The sequence below is a fragment of the Syngnathus leptorhynchus genome, chromosome 20 (genome assembly GCF_054491065.1).
Source record: "Syngnathus leptorhynchus isolate UIUO chromosome 20, UIUO_Slep, whole genome shotgun sequence".
NCBI lineage: Eukaryota > Metazoa > Chordata > Actinopteri > Syngnathiformes > Syngnathidae > Syngnathus > Syngnathus leptorhynchus.
Window position 1 is genome coordinate 421067 of NC_141214.1, and position 22617 is coordinate 443683.

Here is a 22617-nt window from a genome sequence, read left to right on the forward strand (position 1 = left end):
CAGTTTTGGTGAACGACCGGCGCAACCTTTAGTTTGGAAATCTTTACCGGAAACTGCCATAGTTATTCGGTCCGCTTGAAAAGCATTTTAGTTTGAAGATCTTGACCGGAAGCCGTCATGTTTCTCCCTTCGCTTGACGTACGTCTCCGCGGAATGTAGGGAGGTTTCTTTCCTCCGGAGAGCCATCCAGCCGTCCATCCGTCCATCTATGAGAGCGTACTGTGGAGAGGGAATTCCACAGGAGTACCGAGCGTCAGCGACCAATTCCTAATGGCCTAATAGGGTCAGTTTTTCTCCAAAATGTGAAAACCCTGCCGTCAAAACAACAACATGAGGAATTAGGCGACCTTTCAAATTCTTCTCCATCTTTTTTGCAGGTAAACGTACAGCGTTGTTTATTCCTTGTGACGTAGCCTAGTGGACATTTTGACATGGTTTGATTGATCAACCTTTACCGCCAACTTGTGGGAAAAAGAGGTGAGAAAATCACACCACCTAAAACATTCCATTTTTCAGGAATAAGATTGGGTCAAAAGTTTTGTGCTTAAAAAAAAAAACCCCAACTTGAAACAGAAAAGAAATGTATTTTTCGAGATCTTTTTTTCAGTCGCGTGGTTTATGTTTTCCGATTCACCCCTTTTTTTCGAGTTGAACTTTATTTTTCATTCTCTGACCTCCCGACGACAAATGGGACAAATCCTTTGTTTTTAGTTTCCCCCTGGAAAATGCAAATGGGCCGCCATCCGTTTTATTTCTCCTTCATCTCTGCGGGGGAGGAAATGCAGATACACACAGTCTCTGTGCAAACAACCAAGGTGCTTGTATGCTTTGACTCATTATGCATCCATGCATCCATCCATCCATCCATCCATCCCTCCCTCTCTTGACCCACAGGCCGCTGCAGAATAAAAGCTACGGAGATGGGGAACAGAATATCAGAATTGCCCTGCCTCTTGCCCTTCCAGCCTCTCCATATCGTCCTTCTGGGATTGGATTGCGCCGGCAAGACCACGGTGCTGTATCGGCTGCGATTCGACGAGTTTGTCAACACTGTCCCGACCAAGGGTTTCAACAGCGAGAAGATAAGAGCGTCGCTCGGGGATAGCCGGCGGACGGCGTCCTTTCACTTCTGGGACGTAGGAGGTCAAGAGAAGCTTCGACCTCTGTGGCGTTCCTACACCCGCTGCGCCGACGGCATGGTGTTTGTGGTGGACTCGGTGGACGCCGAGCGCATGGAGGAGGCCAAGACGGAACTGCACAAGATCACCCGGCTGGCAGAGAACCAAGGCGTCCCCATGCTGGTTGTGGCCAATAAGCAGGACTTGAGGAACTCGCTGAGCGTGACGGAGGTGGAGAAGATGTTGGCTCTGGGCGAGCTTAGCGCCACCACGCCCTGGCACCTGCAGCCGGCTTGCGCTATCATCGGCGAGGGCCTGCCGGAAGGCCTGGCCAAACTGCACGCCATGATCGCAAAGAGGCGACAACAGAAGAAGAAGCGGAAGAGATGATGTCGCAAATGGAACGCTACGTTATGAGCTGCGTGACTCCAATCATCTTTTTCCCGCTTTGTTTCAGGTCACTGACGACAATCGGACGGACATTGATGGAATGCTACCAAAAAGCGGCGACAATCAAACTTTCCGGATGGAAGGAAGTACAGTGTTGCAAAACTTCCAATGTTGACATTGCGGAGTTCGCTGCCAACCAAAACAATCAAGTGCTATACATAGTTTGACCAGACCAGACCAGACCGAAGCTCGCTTGCTTGGAGGATACAGATAATGTACTTATATTTTGGGAGCACGGATGTTCACATTGTCACGCAAATACTGGGTATGTGCGTTTTCCAGCCGACAACAGGATCTTCAACGCGGTGTTCTTTGGCACAAACACACATTGGTGTTGTGCTTCTGACAAGGAGCATACTAGTCAAATCCAAACGCTACTACGTAGATCTGTTCGGGAATGATCCACGTTGGCCTTTCCTAGCTGAACGTCCATTTGTTGCTTCATTAGCGTGGTCAATTGTTGGCGTTTTTTTTTTTCTTTCTTTCTTTTTGCAGCTTAGCTCTGAAAACTTGCTAAGACTGAAGTTAACTGCAACTACTGTTGACTGCTCCACGTCCATATGTCGACTATATCACGGATTGCTGAGTTCTGCGCCCATTGAGCAAAATTCATCATGCGTCTGTCTGTCTGTCTCTCTGCACTTGAAAGGGTCCCATTCGTGGCCTGAAAAGGGACTCGAACAGAATGGTGTTGCCTCAAAAGGCCATCTGATCATATTTATATTGTGCGTTTGGAATAAAGCAAATGAACGACGCAGCTGCTTCATTTACGGTGAAGGCTATCCATCCGTTCTGAGGATAGAGTAAGTCGCAAAGCGAGCGCTAGTAACTTTGCAAGACGGAAATGGCTTCCGAGCGGCCTTTCAAAAGTTGCACAGTGTTGCTTTTGCACATTTGATCAACTCGAAGAAGAAAGGAATTTCATTTTCTCGGCTCACAGGCTTTGGCGAACGCTACTAAAAATAACTGAGGCCACCATCTGTCTAAGCAGGTTGGATGGATCAGATGCAGAATTTGGACAATTCCTTCTAGTTTCAAAAGAACTCAAGTGCTGAGAAGTCCTTTGACGGCTCACTGTCTTCAAAGCTGAAACGAGGAATGACTCCAAACTATGAGAGGAGTGTGTATTCACTTTGCACAAGCTGATTGATGCGGGCGTGCGTGCCAGCCAGCGTGAGATTGTCAAGGGTGTGAACAGTGTGCTTGTCAGCGGAGGACAGCCAGGATGTGCTGCGCTGATAAGGGAAGAGGAAACTCTGCCTGCCTGCCTGCCTGCCTGCCTGCCTGCCTGCCTGCCTGCCTGCCTGCCTGCCTGCCTGCCTGCCTGCCTGCCTGCCTGCCTGCCTGCCTGCCTGCCCGCCCGCCTGCCTGCGCGGGTTTCCTGAGAAGAGCCTGGCAGTCTGCCACCCGCCCAACTAACGGCACCAACGGGCTGAGCTGAGCTGCATTTTGCCACATCCCAAGCCTAACCCTAACCCAAATGCTGTCTGCTCTTGGGGAAAAAAAGCAAGGTCAACAGTAGTGGCTGCTCCACCTCAAAAGCAAGTTGCACTCAACTTTGTTCCTTCCTTGCGTCCCGCCCGAACCGACCGGTGAACTTCCCTGATGAAGAACAATAGCTGGCTGGGCAGGGTTGCGTTTCTTCAGACAAAAGGGCACGAGAAGATTTGCCATGGCAAATGGAATTGCTTTGCCTCAAATGCAGAGAAGTGGGCTGCATGTGGAAGGAACTGCAATGCCGAGGGTGCGCTTCTTTTCCCCCTGCTCTGGTGATGGCTAAACGATGCTTCTCCTTTGTAGCTTTTGCTCAGCAGGTGCAAGAGTGCTAGTGTTTCGCACCCTCCCTCCCTCCTTTCTTTCTTTCTGCACTCACTCCATAGCAACAGCGCCCCTGGAGAGGCACAATGTAGGTCACATTTGTGTACATGCTTCACGCGTCCTCTCCAGCAGCAGCGAAGGTGCTGTTTAGCATCTTCCTTTGTTCTCATGAACCTGTGTTTCTCTGCGCTCTGATGTAAACTTTCCTAAATGGCTCGTCCGCAGCATGAAAGATGAAACGTTCCATGTTGTTTTGGCATCTTCACACAGGCTTTGGAAGAGCTCCAAGGCAGAAGGTGGTAGCTTTTCCTATTTCCATGCCATCTCAGTTCTTCTTCTGGTAAGGTAAATCCTTGTCGGAGGGCCGGAGCCGCCTGTAATGCACCTGGCGTCATCTTAGCATCCTTTGAAGCTCCCTGGAAAGCTGTCCTTCATTCACCTGATCCCAGTCTTACAACGCATGATAAATGTTGCCGACACACGTGCGAGGGACACGGGGGCCATTTTTGGATCACGCGTTCTATTGAAATGGTCCGCATTTGATTAAAAAGGCCTTTACGTGCGAGGGCTGTTTGGACTGCTACTTTCTGTCAGGGTTACCCCAAATCACGTCTGTGCTGTCCTCCGCCAGGTTTTCGCAGGCTCGAAATGCAGACCGCGGGGATGGAGCCATACTGTACAAGGTCAAGCAAAGCGGCTTGCAAACAAAAGCTGCTTCTTCTTCTTCTTCTTTAACCAGCCAGGGAGAAAGTGGCTTTGTATGGCTGAATGCTTGGCTTTGCACTCACATGGCTTCGGACACAATTTGCTCTTTGAATGGGAAAAGTGGGCTTGCGTATGAGGGAGGGGCATACACGGGCCAAAGCCTCATACTGGATTTCAAAACAATCATGGAAAATCATCTCTTCATTAGCGTTCATTGCAAAGGACAGCACTCGGCAATTGCCGAGCAGTGTGCTATTTAATCGACTTTACTGCCCTCTAGCGGTATAAAATGATACTAGTGTACATATGTATATCGCCCCCAAGTAAGGGCCTCGGAAAATTTGAGGATTCTGGACAAAAGATGAAGTCGGGCTCTGCTCTGCTCTGCTCCACCCGGGCGTCTGGTCCAAGTGTTTCTCGTCATGGCGCTCTGTTTCTAGGGGGTCCCTGGTTTTGCCGTCGCTATTGTTCCAAACAAGTATTTGTCCTCATTCGAGTGGTGGCTGTGCTGGAGCATATCCCAGCTGACTTTGGGCAAGAGGCCAGATCCAGGTGGTGAAATCATTCGAAAAAAAGGAGGTGGATGCAGCCAGCAATATGAAAAAAAATGCAACAAATAATACTGGCACATTTCTATTTGCCAGCTTGCAGGTCATAGGGAAGGATGTTCGGAGCTCAGGTCTGGGCTGTCTTCTCTGTCATCACTCGTGGTTTTGGGCGGTGCTTCAATACTGCAAATCTCCGAGGGCAACAATATGCCCTTTTGGACATGTTTCAGTTCTCTCTCCAGCGCTTGCGCCCCCTGTTGACCACTTTTAAGGCGTTTCCACTTCATCCTCCTGTTCTGAAACCACACCTTGACCTGTCACCAAAAGAAATCCTCACTCAATTGCACCAAAATGGATTTGAATGTGTTTCCTCACTCATGTATGTAGGAAATCAACGGCGTACTTGTCGTTCCGTCAGGTCCAGGTTGACGGCTATTTCGTAGCGTCTCAGTCTGGTCAAATAGTTGTGGTGCGCAAACTCCGACTCCAGTTCCCAAATCTGTTCTTTAGTGAATGCTGTGCGTTCCTTTCTGCCCTTGTTGATGGTCTCTGACTTATAGCCCGTGTCTTGGGACTCTGAAATGAAAAGCAGAACATTTTCCAGTCCAGTCTCCCAAAAAGTGAGTGCGTGCGTGCGTGCGTGCATTGCACTTATACTAAGAAAACACAGCAAGACTCAATCTTTGATGTACATACACTGGTTACGATTGGAACCTTCTAGATCAGCATTTGATGATTGTTGAGAATATACGTAACCACATATACCATTTACGCTTACTTCGAGCGACTAAAAATGATGTCAATTGTTTGCATTCGGTTTGGTTTACAAAGTCACAGTAGCTGAGGAACAATAATAGATCATCGAAAGAACAATATGAAAGTGGCCATACAGCAGTAGGGCTATGGATATTGTTTGAACATTTTGTGGGGAAGCATCAGGGTCTGGTTTATAGCAATATTAAGGGGGGAGAACCTTTGCTTCATCGCCAAAGAAGTTGGAGTGTTGTTTTGGGCTTCCCCCAGAACTTCATCACCATGGGAATGAAAAATGTCTCCACATGGCATGAGCCCCAAACAAAACCGCTTGTCAGTGTTGCTAAATGATTTAAAGACTATGTTTTCAAGTCTTCCTCCATTTTGGACGACTCCATGCTTTCTACACGCCTTTAAAAACGTGGCTTTTACGCCACTGGTAGCAGCACTAGTTTTTCCTTAACGGACAGAGTGAGTGACTGTCTGGAATTGGTACTGTAGGCCGGGGTCATGACCCCTCTATTTTGTCTATGAAAGGCGCCGAGTTCTGGCTTTTCAAAAACAAAACATTCTGTGGAATTTCAACAGACTTTGGGTCATAACTTCATTTTGAGATCACACAACAGGATGAAATGAAATGACTTGACTACCCAAAAAGACCCGCTTTGCAAATGTTGAGGAGCAATTTGTTTTTCTTTCTATACTACACAGCAATTGTTTTCATTTCATGTACGCCCGAGCCCGAGTGTCCCTTGGCTTCCTCCGCTTCTTCAAATGAATCATCCTCTCATAAAAAAAATATATATATTTTATGCAGCAGCATCTCTTACTGTGAAAGAAACACAAAGAACTCGGTGCTTACCTTTGGGAGTCATCCTGTCCGATGACAGATTCTTCTGGCTGCGCTCCTCCCCAGACGTAGGCTCCCCGCCGGATCTGGTCGCGCACAAATTAAAATCCCCGGAGCACAATTCCAAAGCGCTCTTCTCAAGCGCCCGCAAACCTTTGCCATTCTGAGGAGAGCGAGTCTGCCGCGAGTCCTTTTCTTCCGTCTGTTGGGCAAGGTGAGCTGTATCATGAAGCGGCTCATTGTCCTCTCCTTCTCGGTGAGGTGAGAGCAGCTTATTGTGCCCGTGTGGAGGCGACCGCTTCACGGCTGGACGCGGGTCTTGAGCCTCTGTGCGAGGGCTGCGTAAACAACCAAAAAGAGAAGCATCCATGGAGGCGGCACGCCACCAAACCCTCACTCCAGCCTGCTGGAGGAAACCAGACGGAGGAAGAACCTGGGGATGAGGGCGGGCTGCCTGCGATGATCTTCCAATTCCACTTCAATAACGGCTTGGAAAAAGGAATGGCTGGCCAGCTTGAAAAACGAAATAAGTGAACAGAAGTAAAGAGGCGCACGCACGAGAGCTTCAAAGGTCAAGAGTACTTCAGCAAAACTTGTGCTGGAAAGAAGAGGGAGAGGGGGGATGATGACGAGAGGAGGAGCAGGCAGAGGAGAAGTTGTAACCTGAGATGGAGGCTGGTTCATTGCCTCACTACAACTGACCAACAATACGCAATGAATCCCAAACATGCTCGCTCACAATATAATTAGAGTGAGCTATAATTACATTGTTATATTATTTTCTTTTGTGATATTGTATGTCAAGCACAAGCAGGAGGGCAAGATGTATTAAAAAAAACGAAATGTATTGATTGTAAAAAAATAAAAAAGTCAAACAAAAAAGGAAGGGCCAACAAGGACTAACGCAGTGGCATGGAGGTTTTGAATGGATGCGGTCACTTTAAATGCAAATGAGACACTTGACAGCCCAGCCCAAAGGTATGCGCCGGACACATTTGTAGTTTTTTTTTTTTTTGGCGGAAAGTCAGCTAATGCTAACGTTAGCATTTAACGCATTGTATAGAACAGCACCTTCGATGCTACAACCACTCAAAACACATCCACGAGAAGTGAAAACGCGGAGCGCGCAGCTCAACACATCAATTAAAAATACTCTACAAAAGAAAAAGAAACTTATGGATAATTCTGCTTAAATCAGCAGAAAGACTCACGCAATATTAAGATCAGATGCTTACCGCCGGCCGTTTCCATCCGCTTCAGACAAGCAGGACCTGAAAAAGCAAATCAACCAGGCACGTCTTCGAGGTTCTGATGCACCATTGCATCCAACAACGGAACATTTCTTCACTTCTGAGTTGTTTGGACTACAAAATTCTCACACAGTAAAAAAGATGGCGGATTTGCGAAACCGCACCCATTACCTTGGTTAGTATTGCCACCGCCCCAATGAGCGTGACGTAATAGATCAAAATAGGTTACCGATCAAACAAGGTAATAGATGAAAATACATGTGAGAAAACGGATCAAACGGAACGGTGTAAAAACCTCGGGAGGGATACATGAAACTCCAAGTGCACAATCAAACGTGCATTTTCCATGATTATGCATGTGCTCAACTCCTGTTGTGTTCCATTTTCCATCCACTTTCCGTTGTCTTTGCTCCCAATGTATCACTAACCAATCAACGGCGGAGTCGCAAACGTAACCAATGAAAACCAAGAAACAGGTTACCCACAATGCATTTCTCCAGTCTCCAAATACAGTCACATATTAACACTACCGCAGCCACTGTGAACTTTGTCATCTCTGTCTTAATATTGATAATGCTACCAGCTCTTTTTTAAATGCAATTTACCAAGTTTTGCCAAACTGTGACACCGCGACAGAGAAACGTTTTACTACTGAACATATAGGAACCGCTGGCGTCTAGTCGCCAAAAAGGGCTTCAATAACGTCAGTGTTTCGGATGGCGACCTTAACCGGTAGTCGTCCGCGGAATCTAAATCAAGAGATTTCGGAAGCACAATTTTTGCCATTGGGAAAACTGGTAACCGATTGTTCCGGTGTCCCGCGTTCTAATGTCAAAGCAGACAGAAACTACTATCCCTTCCACGTTTGCAGCCATATTGCCACAATCAACAGGAGAACCTTTCCACAAGGTTGAGTAGTGCTCACGTTAAGCACTGCATGCTTGAACAACGCACCTGAATTGAACATTCCTGAATCGCAAATATAATTGGATGAGACAAGAGAAACTATTACAATTTGAAATTTATTGAAGACAAAAGAATGAAAACCACATTTTAAAAACCCCCCACATGCAACAGAAGTCATTTTTTCAACGATGTCTTTTAACATCAAGCTTAAATTTGTTGGCAAAAAACCTTCGATGCAACTTGAATAAGAAAGAAAAAAAGCATTTCCTAACTAAATAATCCGCTTGGCTCACTTGACTGAGAACAAGTATGCCTAAATATAAAGTCCATACTGTCAATGCTCCGGCAGATGTCTGTAAATAAATGGTCATGAAGCGACCGCATCCAGTTTTACTAGGAAAGCGGGTCCGGTATGGTTAACATCAGTTCGTCCTGTTCTGCCGAGAACTCTGCTGATTTCCACTGACAGTCAATCAGAGCGTCATAGAGTTCTTCGCTATTCTGGAAGAACCTTTTGTTTGTTTCCACCAAATCCAGCTCTGCTGATGGATCTGCAACACAGACACTTTCTGACTGAAACACACCACGACAATAATTCGTTTGTGACGAGCAAGCGTGGATCTGAACAAACCTTCAAGTCCATCATCCTGAAGATCGACTTCCTGGAAAGAGAAGAGAAAACAAAACAAAAAAACAACCAACCCAATGTCACGATTGCTATTTCCAAAATAGGCACACGTCGGATTCCAAAAGCGGAAAGGAGCGCTTGCTTACCTGCGATTGGGCATACTGCGAGTAATCGTACTGCGGGTACGTGTAGCCGTACGTTGCTGCCGTCTGATCGTAGCCCCAGGAGGAGTAATAGTTAGGATACCCCTGCTGCTGGTACTGGCTGTACTGGTCGTACGGTGGCGTGTAGCCGCTGCCTGTCGGCCATGCTTTGGTCTCAGGCTGCAGCGGCCTGTTCCTTAAACTGCAGCCGCATGTGTCGCTCAATACGTGTTGAAAAATGTCACATTGAGAAAAGCATTCTTACTTGCTGGCTGCCAAGCTGAGTCGCAGGGGTTTACCCCCCAATCCCACAGCTCCTTGACACTCATCAAGCGCGCGCTTCTGCAGGCGCTCGTCTGGGAACTGAACAAAGCCGCAACCCCTAGAGCAAAAACATTGCAACGTCTCAATCTCATTTGCACTTTTTCTTTCACATTTGTACTTACTTAGAGTTTCCCATGCTGTCCAGCACCACTTTTCCTCCCCGACAGGAAGGGAATCGATTGTAGAAGAACTCGTACAACATTCCGTCGTCGACCTCCGGAGTGAGATCGCCCACAAATAAAGAATACATCTGACTACAAAAGATGACACGGGATCAATTACGATGCGTCAACGACAAGCTCATCCGCTTTCAAATTGCAGTCTTCATTTAGGCTCACCCTGTTTCTTGTTTGCCAAAAGTGGCTCGGTTTAACTTGAATCTTGTAGGCTGCGGGATAAAAAAAAAAGAAAAGTTCAACGTGTTATCCGATCAGAAATAACGACAAAGTCGCCAACAATTCTTCATACCGGACTGGCTCCTGGTAGAGATTTTCCGTTTATTTTACGAAGACACCTTTCAGCTGTGGCCTCATCGGCCATTTCCACAAAACAATAACCCAATGCACTGCTGGATGGTGGCGCACTGTCAAAGGGCAAATTAGAATCACATGTAGAGTCACAACAAGAACTAGACGAAGTTTAGACACTCACCCTGGAACTTTGCTGCGTATGATCCGAACACTGACGGCCTGCTCACCCATGGTAGAAAAGGCTCTGGTGATGAACTTCTCGTCCATATAAGCATCCAGCTACAGAGCAGCATAGAAACTAAATTCAGATAACGAGCAATTCAATGCTGAGGTCACATAGAATGTGTATTGGTGCGAGCTGACGTTGATGGGAAAAGTGCAAAACTGTGAGAGTTGAAACAAACGTGCATACAATTCACACCGCTATCGTAAATACTTCATGAATTCACGACAGAAAGGGCTCCAGTCAGCAAAATACATCGTTTAAATGCTGCATAGTTAGCTATTGTGCGCCCACGTTGAGCTTAGCTAACGTGACCATCTGGCTGCATTTCAATATCTCCTCTAAGACTTCAACGACAACAAAAAAGAGCTTACATTCCCCATCCATAATGTACTCATGGTGTGGTCGACAATGCAGGATTTGGAACTGGCGTCTACAAGCCAAAGAAACACCGAAATAAACGTATTAGCGCCCACATGCTAACAAGAAGGCGCGCTAGCGCAGACGTGCTAGCATCGCTAGCTGTACGAGTCGACAACGTCGGTCAACGTCTCGGAAATGCCTGACTCGCCCCACCTCTTCTTCTTCTTTTGATCTGACCTACCTAACACACTTGTTCCATAGCGCCACCTACTGTACAAGAATTACAAAAGGACTTGTCTGTAATGACTTAGACACAAGTCAAGGCCGCAACACAAGTCAGTTCACAGTAGTTTATTGTCAAATATACAGTATAAACAAAGTGATGAAGGCTTAAATAGAGTTGACTGCTGAGGAGAATCACAAATTGGTCGACCTGGATCCAAAATACCATGTACATAGTGAGATTTGGGACACCATAAAATTCCCGCAAGTGCAACATGTTTAAATCACAAGCGGAGCTGAATAATTTAGAACAGATGAGATAGAGGTTGAATCAACTACTAAATGATATGAATGCTGTACAGTATATGAAAATATTTATTGATCACTTATGTGTATATATAGTATATACTATGTCATCATAATAACACAATACACATTAGGACTGTAAATAGAAACCCAAAGTCTTGCAAGGTCGTCCATTAAATATGCAAAATGTGTCAGTTGAAGCAACATGAAGTTGTCTGTGCAATGGAGTAGCTTTCTTGCAAACATGACAATGTGTCCTTTACAAATCAGGATCATTTCTGTGCAAACATACAATAAAATTACCCTGGGCCAAAAAAAAAAGAAATAAGAAATTCTCTTGAATTAGAACTACTAATAACTGAGGACAATATTTAGATGACTGCACGATATCCTTATACCACACTCCGAGAAATAAATATCACGATGGATGGCTTTGTGATAGATGTGGCCAACAAAAATTTGCATACATGGAAAAAAACAGTTCAAAACCTCAGGAATATTCATACTATTTAATGTAATAATGCAACAATTACATACAAGTTGTTACTGTCCAGTTATCTTAATTGTATACGTCAATTGGTCTTGGCAGCCATTGTGAGTAAATGTTCAATCATACAAAAGTAGTCATTTGCGCAATGAAGCTCTTTTAGCTTGGAGGGGCAATTGTTGCTTTTCACGAGTTCCGGTAAGGCTTGCTCGCTATTCCGTCACACAATTATACACGGAAAATGACAATGTAGACTAAAGAATCCTGACGTACACAAAAAAAAAGAAGGCAACTGAAGAATACAGGATGGTCGAAAGTTGACAGGACAACGAAAGCCGTTTACACTTAGTAAGCATTGGTCACAATCCAATCCTTTTGACGACATGAACCCTAATCCTGTTTTATTTGTCTGTGTAACACACCAAGAAAAATTTTAAGCTCCTATCCCTATTGCGTTGCGTTCTCGTCAAGGAGTTCATCATTTGCGAGCTCTCCGCTGAGAACGCAATAATCGATGCCTTCGAAAAGACTCAAATTGTTCACCCCTCAAATATGGACGGACACATCAGATAGCATGTTAAGAGATAAATGTTGACAATACAGCTCGCTCTGGTACTCATAGCGATGATTGCGTACCCCGATATGCGCGCGCGCGCACACGCACACACACAACTTGCTCATCAGTCCATCTTCTCTTTGTGAACAAGTTTAGGAGCATCCACAAAGTCTTGCCCATTAAAGAGGATGATGGTGGCTGTGATGGCACTACAAGCGCCCCAAAACATCACATAAGCAAAAGTCTCTGTCCACGTGTCACCTGAAAGAAAGAAAGAAAGCAAACAAATAGTATTGATTTCAACACCTGACTAGAAATAAGTGGATTCTTTCAAGAGAAAAAGAAGACACTTTGGGAGGAAAATACACTCACGTGTCTGGAATGTTTGCTCTGTGTCAAACAGGAAATGCAACAAGCTCTAACTGACACAAGGGTGGGTGTGTCAGGTAATACTAAGTGCTAAATGGAAGATCGTACCAAGGCCATACTGATTGGGGGGGGGGGGCGCTTTCATCTCAAATGCTGTTTCTTAACTTATTCATAGCATTGCCCCATGTTTCTTAACGAAACTTGAAGCTCTCATGGCAAAGGCTTCTGAAAATAGTACAGATGAAATGGAACTTACCAGCCATGAGAAAGCACACAATGCACATTGAGAACGCCACCAACATGACGATAGGTAGCTGTAAAACAAGATCCAATGACGACATTGAAGTTCATTTGCTTACGCTGCAAAGTGACCAAATAGTCATGGACTCACTGTGAGGAACTTCCAGTCTTTCTGCACCCTGAGAGGACCGGGGCCGTCGGATTCATCAATGGCAAAATTGCCCAGGAACAAGTCAATTGAATCCTGAAAGCAAGTACACGGGACGCATTTTCGTCAACTTTTTCGACGTATTTTTGCTTGAATGGCAAAACAACACCGAGTCTTTCTGTGTGTGGAACGTACTTGTCGGAAGCCATCTGAGAAGTTGTTTTTGTAATAGCGGATCATCGAGTTCCAGCCATCCATCAACAATCCCCAATGGGTTCTTTTCCCTGTCCTGAGTGGGTCGGGAAAGAGGGAGAAAACCTTTTGTCAGGGAGAAGCTGCCAGAATAACACCTTGGTCATTTGATATGTGACTGTACCTTGTGAAGTCGGTTTTTAATGCACCGGTTCCGGCGTACTGTACGGCACATGCGTTGGCATTGTCAGCCCATGCTGATTAGATTAGATTAGAAAGCACACACGCATCACATGTGAGCGAGAGAGAGAGACAGAGAGAGCACGCCCACGTCACGTGCTAACAACGTAGCTACGAGTAGCGCATTACCATTTTTGTAGATCCTCTCAAAGTCAGCCTGTTCTTCAAGACGCTGTCCGACATTCAGAACCCCCATTCTCTAAAGAGAGACCACCCCATACGGATGTATGGTAAAGCTCATGTCTTGGCCTTTTGTCTCAGCGTTTACCTGGAGCTGAGACTGCAAGGAGCGTCGTGCCAAAAGGCTCTGGATGACGTTGGTTCTGTCCAAGCAGTCCATACAGTTGCTGCGGAAGACGCCTTTCTGCTGGGCTAGTAGCTTTCCGTCCGGGTTCACCATGAAGTAACTGCGCAGAGGAAGAGAAGGCCTTAGCGCTCCAACCTTCAAGGCTTTCATCCGGCTGCCGTGTGAAACACGACCTGTATTCATCTTGCGTTTCGGCCACAGCTTCCACCAAGATCTGGAGACGATCCCATCTCATGTGGCTACACTCTTTGTGGAAGTCAAAGGCGATGTAACTGAGGAAGGAGAACATTTGTGGCCAATTCATCACACTCATTCCAAAGAAAAGAAAATAGGGAAAGGGCACGTGTACGAGGCAAGGCACCCTTTCCAATTGGTTTGACACACACAGAAAGAAAATGAACGGAATAGACCGAGCGAGCGGCACTTACTTCAGCAATCCATTGTTGGTACTAGCCACCATCTTGGCGAATGCCAGTTCAAGTGGCTTTTCAGAGCCTTTCTGATTAACCTGGAAAACAGCATCAAAAGAGCACTTGCAAATTGAGATGTACATATTGTAAAAGCCGTGGAGACATGGTCGCTGAGCAGAGCTGACTCTAATGACATCTCCCCATTTCATTGGAGACTTACCAGGTTAAGAAGAGTTTGCTTGCCATAGATTAGAAGCTGAGAGTCAAAATGCCTCTGGAAACCATCCAACTGAAAGATATGTTCAAGCGCTTACTACGGAGTTGTCGCCATTGAAAGAGCACTTGTCCTTACGTGACTGGTGGTTTTGCTGATAATGGGTTTGGGTTTGTATTTCAGGTTGGGCCTCTGACTCCAGTAAAAAGGCATCGAGCCTCTCGTCTATGGGACGGAAAAAGTATTTGACCACTTTCAGACGGACGGGCACAGTTGTCGTCACACTTGCCTGCACAAAGGAAGCTTTGGCTCCTTCGTATAATACCATCTGCTCCGTTTCAACAAAGTTAGCAGCGTGGCCCTCCGAGTCAATGCCTGGGGAGTAGAGCACATTTTCTACTACTCGGTGTCAAATACATTTGAAGTCAAATCAACTTGGGGGGGGAAAATAAATAAATAAATAAATCGGTCTTTCATACGATGTTGGACAAATTTCCCTGCATCCCTCCGTTCCTTGCGCCAAAATCAAACGATGAATTCGAAAAGAAAATCTCACCTATGGCAACCGATTCAATGAATCACCCGAGATTCCTCAACTTCTAGCCTCGTTGTGTAAGCCGGAGTCCTGAAAGTAATATGCGCGCTGCAGACTTTTGTTACCTCTGACATAGTATCTGACGCCAGCTCGGAAGCAGCTTCTCCGGGAGATGAGAATCCACTCAAAGATCTTGCCGTTGATGCGACACGGTTTCATGACAATGACTGGACAAATAGATCGATGAGGGATCAAGGAAAAGAGTCTGCTACGAGTATAAGGATCCCTTCATTTGCTTGGACATCAGCTGTTTCAAAAAAGGATACAGCCGTGTAGAACAGGGAGCGCAAACCGGTGGAGCTACGGGAAGGTAGATGGCAAGTCAGGACGGATTAGAAAAATACACAGCCGGCTGCAAGTGAAAGGGCCTTTGGTCACGTTACCTCTGGCTCGGCCGCGAGCTCTCGGAGGAGATTTGCATTCCACACAAACCTCTGATCTGCCTGAAACGCGCACACATATCGTTAGCACTTCTTGTTTGTCAATTGAGAAGGTTCGATTGGACCAACAAGGCTTCCCATTTGCATGTGGTTAGGGTGGCCAGGAGGGAGGCGGATTGTTGGCTGGCCGGCCAGCTGGCCGGCTGGCACTCGCTCGCTCACTCACCCACTCACTCTCTCACTCACCCTCTCAAGCAAGCTCATCTCCTGGAAGTCGGGGCTGGTATTGGCCAGCCGCTGAAGGGTGTGGCTCAGGTCATAATCCGTGCAAAAGTAGAAACCGTCTGTAGTCAGCACATTGTTTAGCATGGACAGGAAGGTCTTGTTCTCTTGAGACTAGGAAAATGACAGGAAAACAACATCCTTAGCAGGGGCAGGCTGAAGCGGATCACGCCAATGTTGAACTCAATTGGTATCGGGAAAAGACGAGGATTATAAATAAATGGACGGAAAATGCTGTCCTTGGTGCGTTTCAACCGAAGCATGCAGAGACTTTCTATTCAGACATTTTTTCATTTGGTCTCAGGGTTTACAATTTTCAACAAAACTTGTGTGTGTTAAGGTTTGGGTTTTGGGCTTTGTGTGTCTCTCTCTTGGGATAATAAGATAAGAGTGCCAAGCCAATTTGCACGGCAGTGAAACCTGATGTGAACTGCCAACATTTCCCAGGATCCAAAACACAAATCTATACGTACAGGACATGTTCTCCACAGTAGCCATAGTTCGACGTGGACCTTTGAGGGTTAGTTTGGCCAAGTGGCTAACATTAGGACTGTTCCAAATTCCAGCCACCACCTTTCCCCCGCTTGTCTTATACCTGGATCTCTGACAGATGCAAAATGGTCTTCTTGTAAGAGATGATATCAAAATCCACGGCTTTCCACACTGCATGACCCATGAGGCTGCCCACATTTCTCTTCCTGGTGATGACGATGAGGTACATCCCTACAGAAAGTCAGTCAGTGCAAGATCTGCAATACACTCAACGACATATGCTTTCATGAAAGCTACCAGCGACCAGGCGAATGGTTCCCATGATGCCGCAAATAGGCCTGGTCACCGCCGAGGCAGGGATATCCTTTTTACCTGTCAATTCAAAACAGATGAGATGCGACACGACTGTTTTGACAAAAGGATCAATGTCACCTCTCAAGTGGACACAAAGCGGTTAGACAACATCGGAATAGCACTGATCTGATACTAACTCGCCAGTCTGTAAGAGTCTTACTTGTAAGGGTCATCTCGTTTGACACCCTGTCGATAGTCAGGACGGCATCAGCCCCTTCATCGCAGGCTTCGATGAAAAACCTTTCTGGGGTGGTGTGTCTGACAAGAGATTTACTGGTTACAATAGGATGTCAAAGACGTAGTAGGTGGCAGCTGCTGCCTCAATGATGCAAAGAAAGAGCCATGGGAACTTGCATCCATCCCTATCCCATACTGCTTATGGGCTCGGAATGAAATCTCACAGGAACCCAGTCGTGTTCAGAAACAGATGAAGATTCCTGTGTGACCTGATGTTTAGTCACAGCGTCAAATAGAACTGAAGCCATGGGACCAAACAGTGCTCAAGTGAGAGAGCTGCACAAGCAACCTATTGTTGCCCTTTCATAATCCAAACTCCACAAAGTGCATGTTCCTCGGTTCGCACCAAAGTTTGCTCAACAAGCAGTATACTTGCTTTTGGTCTTTTCAGGGAATTGTTCAATATATGTTTCGAGAAATGCTCGTTTCTAAGCAAACAATACATTGGAATACGTTTCGACTCGTCTTAACGAAATCATGGCATGGACTGATGACGTCACGAGATTTCAAAGGGAATTTTCAAGTGGTCAAGATTGCCTTTCTGGAATGTTACGAAAGAAAGAAAGGCTGTTGCAGCTTTGGCATTCCATACAGGAATACACGTTTGTCCTTCCCTTCGATGTCGCTCACACTTTCATGTGTTGATAGTACATAAGCGTCAAATAAAGTCAATTGTGGGAGAAACATTGGCAACGATTTTACCTGGGAGCTACCGGAAAATAAACGGCCTCAGTCGACGTGCGTCATTCTGACAATGGTTGTATTCACAGAGAGACAAAACACTTTGAGGTGTTGCCTTGGTGCGGATAATTCTTTTTGAGTTTTTTTTTTTAATGATGGCTAATGAGTTGAAACTTCAGTACTTCCGGGTCCAACAAGAGTACTCCGTGAACTTTAGCTGTCCTGGCACCTCGTTAACAACAGCGAGGTTGTAGCTACTCTCGTCTTGTGGCTAGCTTACCGGCGGCTACAGTTTGATCCATGTCGAGATAGTGTCTTTAAAAAAAATAAACATTGTCAATGAATGTACTTACAAATTGTATCGCTCGTAGGCGGTCGCCATCTTCGCTCCGTCGACCTAACCAAGCGACCCAAAGGGGACGGGCAGCGCAGCGTCTGAGCTCGCGTTGCCAGCACCAATAGATTGAACACGGAACACAGCTTCGTGCCTCAATTGCTGTTTGTCAACGTTATCTGGCAACCACGAAAGGCGCGGCTTTGAGCATATAACCCCGCCCTAAAGGACCAAATTAAATGTGCCTGTATGCGGCTCCAATCACTTTGAAGTTTTACTTTAGGAGCTGTGAGCAGCTTTACTGTATTTTCATTGAAATCAAATCACCCCTAAAATTATTTTAAGAATGAACATTTCTTCTCTCTTCTACAAAAAACCACTGACGAACTAATTGACCTCGAATTCATGTAAAATAAGTGCATATTTTTTCCTCTCCCCGCTATAAATGCGCCAACGTTGTCTGTGTTTTTTGGTAAGTGAGTTGCTGTCAGGCACTGATGTCGCCACCTATCTCAAAGTGGGAAGGACTCAGCTATATAAAGCATCAAAAGCCGACGTTTCGCTCTTTTCTTCCTGATGGCGACAGGCTTAACGTGGCACGCGCAGAAGCAGTATTTCACCTTTGCCGCGAATCTAGTGTATTCATGAAAGAGCATAAATGAACGGTAATGATAGCTGATCATACATGAGGAAAAAAGTGCCATTCCGCGTGCTCTCAATGTCTTTGTGCGAAGCACGTGGAGGCGAGGAAGTGTTGCGTTGGTCATTCTTTTTTCCATTGATTCCATTTCAGAGATGGTTCATCAAGATTTCCTGATGACTTTCAGCTTGTCTATTCAAGTTGTAGATTTCCAAATCGGAGATGGCTGACGCATAGTGAGTGAAAATGTGCTTAATGCGTCCGGCCTGGAAGTTTGTAGGAAGTTTGTTTCTAAATTTCAATGCCGAAATGCCTTTTCTGCCCCCCCCCAGGTTTACTCTGCTGGTACTGCTAAAATGCGAGAAGGCCTCGCCTGCAACGTTAGGTGAAGTGAGTTTTGGTCGCTCTTCCCTGAGTTTCATGCATTATAGTGCTGCAATGATGATTCACTAGACTAGAGTCTCTGATTTATCAATGATGCTCTTTCACAGTGCACTGACCGACCATGCATGTCGTTTCCTCTGCAGAATTTGTGTAGGTGCCTAGCTGGAACTTATTTCTACTCTCCTTTCTTTCTTTCTTCAGGTATCAAAGGCCTGCAGCGGCGAGTACTGTGTGACCCAAACTCTGCATTATGGACGCACTGCTTTGCTTTGTGTCGATTGCAGAGCTTGGCAACGGGCGTCCATATTCAATGCACTGTACGACGTGTTGATGGTGGTGAGTATTGCTTAACCGTGCTTGCAAATGATCCAATTGCTGCCTGCAATGATGACTCAAGAGACTAGAGTCTCTGATTTTTCTAAATGAAGTTTTCTTACAGTGCTCTGAGCATGCCTGCTTTACTTTGAGAAGATTTTTGAGGTGCAAAGTGTGTATTTGAACACTCCGTTTGTTCTTCAGCCTTCCAAATGGGTGCCGTGTGGCAGGTTCCTCAAAGGTACGTTGAAACCAAATCGTGTTCCTCCTCTAATTGTGGGCTCATGATTTCATAAAGCTAGTTTGTGATCATCCTGATGGACAGGGATCACTGATTTCATGGGCCATTCATTTCCAAAATAGTGTCGTGACATTTGCTGTGGAATTTTGTCACATGGTTGCGCTGGTGCCATTTTGTCTTGTAGCTCCTGACACATAGTGGAAGGATCCTGCCTCTTGGAGTTGTAAGTACACTTGTTACAATTTACATTTTGTGTGTGAGAACATACAATGCTGTATTAATGGACAAATCCTAAAAACAAGGTCTGTTTGTTCGGTCAATGATGATTCTTGTTCATTCGGTTCTACTGATTTAAAGCTGAAGTTTACCCGCAGCGTACTGAGACAACACTCGGACCATTGGAAATAGTTTTTCTTGAACCCAGAAACTTTACCAAACGTGATAAAACCTCTTGTTTTATATCCAGCTGATTGTGAGGCACTTGACACGATTGCTTTGGACTACAGTTGATTTGGAAAGGTTGGTGTCAAATTTGACGATTGATTGATTGATTGATTGATTGATTGATTGATTGATTGATTGATTGATTGGGAGTTCATTGGCTGAAATTTTCAATTCTCTTGCAGGTGCTGAAGCAGACAGAGGTGTACAAGTGGCCATTTTGTCTACTGTTGAATGCATTTTGTAATCAATAAAAATGAAGAAATCTGGCGTGTGCTGATTTTAACTTGAAATGAGGAAAGTTGCGATTTATAATTGAAGAATCATTAGTCAAGTTTATTATTTATTTATTAGGGTGCTCCATGCTCGCAAGATTGGCACAAATGTCAAATAAACTAGTTTTGAGGCTTAGAACCGGTTTTTGGCCATTTATAAGTGACGGCAAGTAAACCGATGCCCTTCCCCCCCCCCCCCCCCCCTCCCTTTTCTTCCAGTTCAAGTTACCATACTGTATTTCAAGTAGGCAGTTTATTTTGAAGGAGAACCGGAACTCCGCCCTCTTTTGTTCTTGTTTATGATGAACGTTATCTTCACTGGCAATAGTCGGACGTCCACCTGCAACAAAACCAAATGACATTTGATCCCAAATCCTAGTTTTGCAAGCAAATTGGTGATTTGCTCGGGTCAACTCGCTGCAGGAACGTCGAGGAAGGTGAGCTTTTAGTTGTCGATATTACGCGTCGCCTCTCCCTCCCTCCGTAGCTGATATTTACCTGAGGGGTTTTATCATCGTAGTCAGAAATAGGCTCATGGAATGATGTCACGTTAGCGGCGAGGCAGGAACGTGCAGCATTAGCCACACTAGATCGAGTGAGGACGCGTCTGTCTACGTGGAAGGCTGAGCATTTCCTCCTTTGCATTTCCAGATACGCGGAGTGAAGCAGAGCAGAGCTCCAAACTCTGGACAAGTTGGACAAGATTGCCGCCGCCTCCCAAACCCCCTAGGCTACATGACGCCAATTGAGCGCATCGAAAGTGGCCTCGATTTACTTCCGCATTTGACCAACCTGCACAGCAATTGTGCTTCCACGATCGTGAGCGGTCACACTTGATTTGCTCGACTTTCCGGCCACTTAAGGGTGGGTACACATCATCGCCACTCTTGTCTCTGGCTTTTCCAACAATTTGAGGCCAAAGAAGCTGAGAGCTTTTTCACTTTGCTGCCAAAAGTTCCTCGATCAACCATGACAGCTGTGGTCGGAAGAGCGTGGGGATGGCTGCGTTCCTGGGGTAGGAGCGCAGCGTCAGACCAAACTAGGTCGGAGCAAGATGAGCTCAACAAGCAGACTGGCTCGGGCTCTGGCTCCGGCTCCAGCTCGAGACAAAAAGAGCACAATTGTCCAGGAGACGATGAGTACTGGGAAGCTCAGGAGAAACCTATGGAAATCCAAGACGTGTGTGCAGGAAAACAAGCGATGGAGACAACGCTTGAACCTGTTCCAAGATGGTGGAATACATTTCTTCCGTGGGGAAGGAGGAAAACACAGCCAAGCCGACCCAAGCAGAATTTGCGTCACATCAAGAGCGGCGAGCGGGATATGGACGGGGACTTTTCAGACTACGGAACTCCTCCTCCGTCCCCGACTCCTCGTTCTCGCCTAGCGTCGCCCTTTCGTCTGTTTGTGCACAGCTGGAATGTGGAACTGTTTCCTGAGCATTATGAGATCTGCTTCAATTTCCTCCGCCACCTGTTCGACCTGTTTGTGGTGGGCTTCCTGTGGATTGTGTCGCCTCCCGTCAAGCTGATCTTGGAAATTCTGGGCATCCAGGGACCACTGAGGCTTTGGCTCCACGGCATGGCCATGTTTTTTGTGTCCACAGTGGGAATGGCTGGACTCCTGTGGCTCGTCCAGGAGCATCTCCCAGAGTTTGCTTTTATCTACGGTATCGTGCAAGCTTTGGTGATCTCCGTCAGCTTGAAAAAGAGCGTGCTTCTCGGATTGGAAGATGAAAAACCACCAGTGGGAGAGGAAGATGAGATGGCCGACGGAGAGCAGAAAGAATTGCTTTGCGCGAGTGATGAAAAGAAGACGAGCTAAACCTTTTGGTAAGTAAGTCCACTTGGGGAAAGTCATCGGTCGACAGGCTCTTCTACAGTAATACAGGCGCTCCCCTCACAGTCGTAAGTCGTCCTAAATCTGCGTCTAGAATGTGAACGTCTTCCCAATCCTGAGCGAATGACAAAATGAAAAGGGCCACCACTCCACAAAGGCTATCTATCTCAGTATCATCACCAATGAAAATCAAGTGTGAAAGCAACTCCAACCACTGAGCAAATCAAGATGCTGTGCCATATGAGCAATTTACAATGGTGGAACAGACCACAAATGCCACAATTGGACGCTACAATCTTGTCTTGCGCACGTACTTCCTTGGTTGAATTTTTTTTTTAAAATACTCTATCCATAGAGTGGAGGCCGTAGACTGTGGCGTCTCCACAAGAAGTTAACAGTGTTGCGTCTGCCGCAGGTGGTGAAATGGAAGCTGATAGCAGAACATCAGAATGATGTCGCCAGAGCGACCCTCCGGCGCCGTCCGTCTGTCCGTCTGTGGCGCATTCATGACACATCCAGTCACTTTGGACACTGAACGCAAAGTTGGACCATCCTACCACTTAAGTTGAATGTTCTTGAAATGTTCTTTCAACCAAAGATTTGTGGGGCCCATCCGCTTTTAGAATTTCTTTTTCACCATGTGTTCGGAGATCAAATGCACAAGAGCCAAGCGACTTATTGTGATGTGATGTTTGATTTCATGACCTACGATGTTAACGAGGAAATAAAGGATATACAATGATCAAACTACACTTGGCATGGATCAGCTTTTGTTTTTTTTCAAATTGGCCACAAAAAGCAGACCTGGAAGGTCAACAATGTGCCACTAACAAAGCACTTGTTATAAATGTGGCATTATTTAGTCGAGAAAAGACAAGCACATCATC

General features: G+C 45.9%; 5 protein-coding genes and 2 non-coding genes across 16 annotated transcripts; 4 read left to right on the top strand and 3 right to left on the bottom strand.

The window, feature by feature from the left end:
• Nucleotides 1-138: 138 nt before the first annotated feature.
• On the top strand, nucleotides 139-2422 carry LOC147040608 (ADP-ribosylation factor-like protein 4A). 2 transcript variants are annotated; one of them, XM_085901169.1, is made up of 3 exons: nucleotides 139-283; nucleotides 378-477; nucleotides 895-2422. In XM_085901169.1, exon 3 carries the CDS (start codon nucleotides 921-923, stop codon nucleotides 1506-1508), a length of 588 nt encoding a protein of 195 aa, XP_085757295.1. In that variant the 5' UTR covers nucleotides 139-283; nucleotides 378-477; nucleotides 895-920; the 3' UTR covers nucleotides 1509-2422. The 2 variants fall into 2 exon arrangements, with proteins under 2 accessions (XP_085757295.1, XP_085757294.1); XM_085901168.1 differs by lacking the exon at nucleotides 378-477 and adding an exon at nucleotides 712-815 and having other exon boundaries at nucleotides 141-377.
• Nucleotides 726-7891, bottom strand: LOC147040609 (homeobox protein MOX-2-like). 5 transcript variants are annotated; one of them, XM_085901164.1, is made up of 6 exons: nucleotides 7664-7891; nucleotides 7454-7513; nucleotides 6676-6755; nucleotides 6255-6580; nucleotides 5043-5215; nucleotides 726-4953 (listed from the first exon to the last, which is right to left on the bottom strand). In XM_085901164.1, the coding sequence occupies exons 4-6, from the start codon at nucleotides 6265-6267 to the stop codon at nucleotides 4744-4746; spliced, it is 396 nt and encodes a 131-aa protein (XP_085757290.1). In that variant the 5' UTR covers nucleotides 6268-6580; nucleotides 6676-6755; nucleotides 7454-7513; nucleotides 7664-7891; the 3' UTR covers nucleotides 726-4743. The 5 variants fall into 5 exon arrangements, with proteins under 5 accessions (XP_085757290.1, XP_085757291.1, XP_085757288.1 ...); XM_085901165.1 differs by having other exon boundaries at nucleotides 6255-6328; nucleotides 6396-6580; nucleotides 7478-7891; XM_085901162.1 differs by having other exon boundaries at nucleotides 7478-7891.
• A 286-nt stretch (nucleotides 7892-8177) lies between these two features.
• On the top strand, nucleotides 8178-8313 carry LOC147040610 (U11 spliceosomal RNA). Its single transcript, XR_015063045.1, has one exon. It is a non-coding gene; the product is annotated as a U11 spliceosomal RNA (small nuclear RNA).
• Nucleotides 8314-8495: 182 nt separating this feature from the next.
• On the bottom strand, nucleotides 8496-10771 carry LOC147040611 (tRNA selenocysteine 1-associated protein 1-like). 2 transcript variants are annotated; one of them, XM_085901526.1, is made up of 9 exons: nucleotides 10561-10771; nucleotides 10145-10261; nucleotides 9962-10076; nucleotides 9832-9881; nucleotides 9616-9747; nucleotides 9435-9551; nucleotides 9173-9371; nucleotides 9030-9060; nucleotides 8496-8949 (listed from the first exon to the last, which is right to left on the bottom strand). In XM_085901526.1, exons 2-9 carry the CDS (start codon nucleotides 10228-10230, stop codon nucleotides 8792-8794), a joined length of 888 nt encoding a protein of 295 aa, XP_085757652.1. In that variant the 5' UTR covers nucleotides 10231-10261; nucleotides 10561-10771; the 3' UTR covers nucleotides 8496-8791. The 2 variants fall into 2 exon arrangements, with proteins under 2 accessions (XP_085757652.1, XP_085757651.1); XM_085901525.1 differs by having other exon boundaries at nucleotides 10145-10242; nucleotides 10561-10770.
• A 357-nt stretch (nucleotides 10772-11128) lies between these two features.
• sacm1la (SAC1 like phosphatidylinositide phosphatase a) lies at nucleotides 11129-17783 on the bottom strand. 2 transcript variants are annotated; one of them, XM_085939971.1, is made up of 20 exons: nucleotides 17615-17783; nucleotides 16504-16601; nucleotides 16287-16361; nucleotides 16093-16220; nucleotides 15462-15611; nucleotides 15219-15278; nucleotides 15102-15135; nucleotides 14901-15002; nucleotides 14530-14615; nucleotides 14379-14465; nucleotides 14247-14315; nucleotides 14045-14124; nucleotides 13790-13888; nucleotides 13578-13716; nucleotides 13439-13508; nucleotides 13254-13326; nucleotides 13073-13166; nucleotides 12881-12973; nucleotides 12746-12803; nucleotides 11129-12381 (listed from the first exon to the last, which is right to left on the bottom strand). In XM_085939971.1, exons 1-20 carry the CDS (start codon nucleotides 17641-17643, stop codon nucleotides 12245-12247), a joined length of 1761 nt encoding a protein of 586 aa, XP_085796097.1. In that variant the 5' UTR covers nucleotides 17644-17783; the 3' UTR covers nucleotides 11129-12244. The 2 variants fall into 2 exon arrangements, with proteins under 2 accessions (XP_085796097.1, XP_085796098.1); XM_085939972.1 differs by lacking the exon at nucleotides 17615-17783 and adding an exon at nucleotides 17283-17538.
• A 1216-nt stretch (nucleotides 17784-18999) lies between these two features.
• Nucleotides 19000-19069, top strand: LOC147040613 (small nucleolar RNA SNORD52). Its single transcript, XR_015063048.1, has one exon. It is a non-coding gene; the product is annotated as a small nucleolar RNA SNORD52 (small nucleolar RNA).
• A 1083-nt stretch (nucleotides 19070-20152) lies between these two features.
• c20h6orf47 (chromosome 20 C6orf47 homolog) lies at nucleotides 20153-22482 on the top strand. Of its 3 annotated transcripts, XM_085939977.1 has the most exons (4): nucleotides 20153-20328; nucleotides 20543-20755; nucleotides 20847-21723; nucleotides 22146-22482. In XM_085939977.1, the coding sequence occupies exon 3, from the start codon at nucleotides 20861-20863 to the stop codon at nucleotides 21713-21715; it is 855 nt and encodes a 284-aa protein (XP_085796103.1). In that variant the 5' UTR covers nucleotides 20153-20328; nucleotides 20543-20755; nucleotides 20847-20860; the 3' UTR covers nucleotides 21716-21723; nucleotides 22146-22482. The 3 variants fall into 3 exon arrangements, with proteins under 3 accessions (XP_085796103.1, XP_085796102.1, XP_085796104.1); XM_085939976.1 differs by having other exon boundaries at nucleotides 20155-20328; nucleotides 20543-21723; XM_085939978.1 differs by lacking the exon at nucleotides 20153-20328 and having other exon boundaries at nucleotides 20347-21723.
• Nucleotides 22483-22617: the final 135 nt, after the last annotated feature.